At 53.4% G+C, this 6,058-nt stretch overlaps 1 protein-coding gene across 2 annotated transcripts; it reads right to left on the bottom strand.

Annotated features, from left to right (window-relative positions):
• Positions 1-75: 75 nt before the first annotated feature.
• On the bottom strand, positions 76-3,423 carry NANOS3 (nanos C2HC-type zinc finger 3). 2 transcript variants are annotated; one of them, XM_066253320.1, is made up of 2 exons: positions 2,907-3,423; positions 76-717 (listed from the first exon to the last, which is right to left on the bottom strand). In XM_066253320.1, exons 1-2 carry the CDS (start codon positions 3,421-3,423, stop codon positions 650-652), a joined length of 585 nt encoding a protein of 194 aa, XP_066109417.1. In that variant the 3' UTR covers positions 76-649. The 2 variants fall into 2 exon arrangements, with proteins under 2 accessions (XP_066109417.1, XP_066109418.1); XM_066253321.1 differs by having other exon boundaries at positions 76-720; positions 2,970-3,423.
• Positions 3,424-6,058: the final 2,635 nt, after the last annotated feature.

Raw genomic sequence — 6,058 nt, 5'->3', positions numbered from 1 at the left:
CTCACTTAAAAAAAAAAAAAAAGAGAGAGAGAGAGAGAAAACCCAGCACTGGGCACAGAAGAGGCACACAAACTATTGGAAAGTGAATAAGTAATAAGGAAGCTGAGGTTCAGAGTCTGAACAACAAATGTCAAGAAAATACCTAATGTGCTAACCTGGCAGCAGAGGTCTTGCCCAGAAGTGCCAGGAAAGGGGTGACCCCTCAAAATCCCACTGCCGGCCCATAGTGCCCACTCCCATTTTGCAGCTCATCCCAGTGTCCAAGTCTCCTTGGGAAAGTGGAAGTCAAAGTAACGTGCAGGCTAACACACCCAGGAGAGAAAAGAGTCGCCTGAGCCCCTCGGAAGCAGTTCCCCCTACCGTGTCTCAATACCAGCCTAATCTGACCACTAATCCATTCATAGCATTTATTGAGCGCTGAGTACCCCGTGTTGGGGAGGGAGGGAAGGGCATCCCCGTAACACCTCCTTCCTCACAGGGCTCTTTTGGCAGTGTTCCCAGGACCTGCTCCTCACTTAAATTCCCAGGCTGGGGGAGGGTTCAGGGGAGGGTCCTTGCCAGATGCATCTTCCGGGAAATCCAGCCTTCACGGAGTCAGGGAACTAGGAGAAGGCGGCAGCATCCCGGACGTCTTCCCCGCACCGGCCTTCTAGGCAGAATTGGAAGGGCAGCAAGAAGAAGGTGGAAGTCCAGAAGACTTCCCGGCACCTCTGGAACCTGGGTTTTAAAAGCGGAGGGGGTAGGAGAAAAACAATAGGTGAATCATATTGCCTACTTATCAGTTCAATCTGCAGGGCTCCCGGGGCTTTGGCGCCACCCGGAGGCTGCTTATGGAATAGCACCCAAGTCACATCCCTGGACAGTGGCAAGCCCCAGATGAGACCAAGACCCCGACACGAAGCGCAAAAACTCCAACTCTGCCCTGTGGTGCTACTCCCTGGTGGCCATAGGGTTCCGGGAACCGCCCACACAGGATTTGTGATGCCTAGAGTGTTACGAGGGAGGCAGGCCTCGGGCAGCCCCTATGTGCCAAGGGATGGCTCCCTCACCCTTCACTACATACCCTGGGAGGTGAGTTTTCCTGCTCCCTCAAAATTAAAGGGAAAAAGGAAGATTCTGAGACCATCATCTCTATATGTCTCCTCAGCTTCCTGCATCACGGAATGTCAAAAGGATATTATCTTCTCCTGGAGTCAGTCTCGCCTTTAACAAAAGTTCACTTCACAGCTGTGGGGCAGGGCGGCGGTCCTCTTGCCAGTTCACTACCCTTGAGGAGCTCACAGTTTGATGGAGAGGCGGTACCCACCCACAGTACCCAAATAGACAACAACACCACCCCATCACATCCCCTCCTCTGTTGGCTGACTACCCCATAAAGTCACTAAAACGAATTTGTCCTTTAAACCCCTAAAGGACCTCAGGTCTTTGGCATCTACTATAATGGTAACTGCTGCCATTTAAGCCCAAGCTACTCAAAGCCTGCATGGTCTGTGGTCTGGCAGCATGGCAGCCTTACAGGGAGCTGGTTAAAAATGCAGGTATTCAGGCCTCACTCAAAACAAATCTGCAGAATTGAAACCTACACTCAAACAAGATCTGAGTGACCCCATGTGGCAGGCCGTGCAGAGTGCCCCATGTGGCAGGCCGTGCAGATGAGGGGAGCAGATTTAGAACTCAGGCTCCAGCTGCAGCTCTCCCCTAAGCTACAACCCCAGATGCTCTCCTGAACCACTCCCCAGACAGCAAACTCATGTGGCCCCCCTCCAACCTAATGTTTCCCTGGGTGCTGGGCCATTCCCTTCTGCCTGCCTTTGTTCCCTCTGCCTGGAGGACTAGTCTCTTTATTTTTATTTTTTTTTAATATTTTATTTATTGATTTTTTTAGAGAGAGAGGAGTGAGAGAGAGAGAGAGAGAGAGAGAGAGAGAGAAGGGGGAGGAGCAGGAAGCATCAACTCCCATATGTGCCTTGACCAGGCAAGCCCAAGGTTTCGAACCAGCGACCTCAGTGTTCCAGGTCGACGCTTTATCCCACTGCGCCACCACAGGTCAGACAGAACTAGTCTCTTTAAACACTCTCAAATCCATCCCCATGATCCATTTGCTTAGCCACTGTCTAGCTCATTCTTAACACACAGACCTGGTCTTGCCACTTCTGTTGCTCCCTAGTGCCCAAATCCACTCTTTAATATGACTCACAAGTCCCTATAGGCCCTTTGTCCCCAAATCTCTGACACCTCCCCCTCTACCATACAAGCATACACACTCCATCCTTAAATTCCCGAGCAAACCCCAATGCCTGGGCCACATTTCCAACACTCCACCAAACTGAATTAGACTTCCTGAAGTCACTTCCTCCAGGAAGCCTCTTGAATCCCCTCATCTGGATCAGGTGTGTTTTCTAGACTCCCCCATTCAGCACCCATTGCGCCATGTTTTAACTGCCGCTCTCCCATCTACCTTGTCCACCACTGGCCCAGCCCAGCACTCGGCACAGAAGAGGCACACAAACTATTGGAAAGTGAATAAGTAATAAGGAAGCTGAGGTTCAGAGTCTGAGAAACTTCTCTCAGGCCACACAACTCCTCAGTTCCAAGCATTGTCAAGCCCCTCCTGTACTTATCCCCAGACCCCATCACTTGCTAGTCCCCATGGCTTCCCTGCCAGGTCACCTGTGCCTGGAAAAGAACAGCATTTCCCTCAAGGGCCCAGAGAGGGAGAGTCCCTTGCCCAAGACCACACAGCAAAGTCAAGGCCCAGTTTTCCCACATTGGGCAACATTTCTGGAATACTTTTCTAAGGTTTCTACACTGATTTTTCTGCCCTGAACCCCCTGAAGTGGGTACTGGGGTTAAAATCCCACTTAACAGAGACAGGCCCCCCCTCCACAGTGGGTTTCCCCAGCCACCTGCACTGGCTCCTGCTGCTGCTGCTGCTGCTGCTGCTGCTGCTGCTGCTGCTGCTGCTCCTCCTCCTCCTCCTCCTCTTCGGCGGTGACCTGAGTCCTGTGTTCTCCCTTTGTCAGGCCGGGACAACTTCTTGCCTGCGGAGTTTCGGGTGGTGTAGCTGTAGACAGAGGTGTAGCCTTGGCCTGTGAGTGGGCAGAAGCGACGGGTGTGGGCACGATCTCGAGTGGCACCGCACTGGGGGCACACGTAGTCTCGAAGGATGGGGCACAGCACCCGGCCCGCCTCATCCTTAAGCACGTGGGACTGGTAGATGGCCCGGGACTCCCCGTTGTGTTTGCAGAAAGAGCACAGGCGTTCTGGAGCCGGTGAGGATTCTGGACTGGACCTCTGATCCCCTGATCCTGGCGCTGGTTCTGGCTGGGGGTCCAGCCTGGTCTGAGGCTCCTCTTCCCCACGCAGAGCCCCCACCAGACGTGCCAAACCCAGGTAATCTGTCCACAGGTTGAATGTCCCCATGACTGGGCAGTGTGTGCCAGGTGGAGGGGCAGAGAGAAGAAACCCTTCCTGCCCCAAGCTTGTCGTTATGCCCTTCTTCCCTGCCCCTCCCCTCCCCTCTCTGGAGCCTTGGAGTCTGGGCTGTCAGTTCCCTCCTTATACCTCCAAGGAGTTGAAGGGGGAGGAACAAGCTGTGGGAGATTCCTTATTGTCACAGGGGGCTTGCTGCCACACCTGCCAAGGAGATGTATTGTCTCTGAGTGGGGCAAGGGGGGGGGGGTGTAACAGGATACAGTCTGCAGGGGGCACCCACAATTTGGAGCCACATACCCCACCAGAGGGCATTGGAAGAACTACCTCCCACCCATCCTTGGAGGAGGCCTGCCACCCTGCCCCACAGGGTTTTGGGTGGGGGGTTTGGAAGCCCCACCCTCAGGAGAGGTATTGATGTAACTTAGTAACTGCTTTCTTCCTTCCTTTAGGCTGGGGGGAAGGGCCAGGTGCCCCTGGGCCTTTTGGGGAGGCAGGGAGCTGTTGATTCTCCTCCAGATGTCCCTGGAAGGGGGGATGGTACCTGGCTCATAGGACCAAGGCCCCAGCTCTGGTCTCCCTCAGGGCACTTGCATACCCATTGTCTAAGTAGAACCTCCATTTAATGGATGAACAAACTGAGGTATGATTCCACCTGCCTATCAGATTATTCACAAAGACTAACATAAACCTGACCTGAAGCCTCGACCTGGAAATCTGGGGTCGCTGGTTCAAAGGCCCAGGCTTGCCCAGTCAAAGCACATACATGAGAAGCAACTACTACAAGTTGATGCTTCCTTCTCATCCCCCCCACCCCATTTCACGCTCTCTCTCTCCTCTCTCTAAAAATCAATAAATAAAATCTTTAAAAAAAAAAAAAAAAGAGCTCAAAAGCCTGCTTCCCCCATCCAGTTACAGGAGCCCCAGGGCTAGGTATAGATGTTCATTCAGTCCCTGGGGTGGTAAAGGAAGAAATGGGGGAGGTTGGGAGAGCAAAGGCACTGGCTGGGCTAAAGGGGAGTCCCCCAGCACTCACTAGATCCTTGATCCTCCCACCCTCAAATGAGCCCTTAGCTCAATATCAGGACAGTGGAGTGGTGTGCCCAGAAGTCACCCAGGTGGGGCACAGACATGCAGGTGGAAGGACCAGCCAGCACCAAGGTGCGAGGGGGCAATGGAGGATCCAGGCAAGGAGGGTGAGAAATCCAGGACGTGGACACAGAGCAGAAGCCCCATATACTTATGGGGCTTAAGCCCATACACTCACTTAAGACATGCTTATGGAGCCTTCAGGGAGCAAATCTCACCACCCCATTTCAAAAGGGTTTTCAGCTGCCCAGTTCCCCCCTAAGCCTCCAGGATTTCTTCCTCAAATCCAGCTTGTGTCCTCCAGGATCCCAGTCACCAGCCCTCCCCAAGCGGTGAGAGGCTGGGGGTCAGGGCAAGGTACAGGCTGAGAAATTTGGGGGTAACCCATGGTGGGTGTTGTCCTCCAGCCCACTCCCGTGAGGCTGTGTGTGGCCCGGCCACAGTGACATTCATCCCTCGGCGGGTCTGTCCTCTGTCCTCACAACCCACCGACAACAATGAATGTTGATTGTGACCTTAGCTGTGGCCTTAAAGGAGGGGATGTGCTCAGGTGGGACCGGCCCCCCAGGTTTGGAAGGTGGGGGTCGCGATGGATGGATGGCAGTTCCAGGCCTCGGGGTCCACTCAACGGTCGATGGTTTGCCTGAGCTGCCCAAACTCACCGACAGGTTGAATGTTCCCCCAAGCCCTTGGCAACTTCTTGGGGATGGGTGGGGGTGGGTCCCAGAGTAGAGGATGGGAGGCAGGGAACCGGAGAGATGAGGGAGGGAGGGACCTATTGACTGATTAAGTCAGCAAACAGTAGGTGCCAACTGTGTGCTCCAGGACCTGGAAAAGCACAAGATTAATATAAATAGTGGTGACAGTATATATTTTTGTAGCCTTTGCTACACAGATGGAACAATATTAGTGCTGGGCTCCCTGCTTCATGTATTTACTCAAATTACCCTCAAAAGGGCCCTGGCATGTGCAAATGTAGTCCATTTGTCAGTTTGGGATTCTGAGGCCAGAGGGCACCATCAGGCAACAGAGAGATAAACAAATCATTTTAATACAATGTATACCTTCTGTGGGCCTCACCATGTTCCTGGACAGGATTGTTTATAAATCGCAACCACCCCTGGGGGTCATCAGACTCTCCACTTTGCAAATGCATGCAGGGCGCATAGTGGGGCCACGGTCAGGCCCACCCACAGGTCCATTTGCCCACTGGACAGAGGAGAAGTGAGAGGACCAACCGGAACACTGCTACCCTCCTGCAGAATCTCTCAGGGAATCTGAACTCAGGTTCTAGGTAATGTAAGTGTGAAAGGTCTTTCACCCTCAGACCACAAACATAGCTGCTCAGTCTCCGTCTGCGGCAAGATGCTGCCCCCTACCCATTTCCTCCCGGTAAAATGGGCCCTCCAGGGGCCATGCAGAGTTGGGTGCCCACTCTCACGGATGCCCCTACTGGCAGTCTCAGGGGAGGCTGCCCCCAACATGGGTCTAAGGACCTAGAGGATGACTTCAAGTGTCCTACAAATTTCCATTTACC

Source organism: Saccopteryx bilineata, chromosome 1 (genome assembly GCF_036850765.1).
Source record: "Saccopteryx bilineata isolate mSacBil1 chromosome 1, mSacBil1_pri_phased_curated, whole genome shotgun sequence".
Taxonomy (NCBI): Eukaryota; Metazoa; Chordata; class Mammalia; order Chiroptera; family Emballonuridae; genus Saccopteryx; species Saccopteryx bilineata.
Note: the sequence above shows the minus strand (reverse complement) of the source record. Positions and strands in the feature narration are given on the sequence as shown.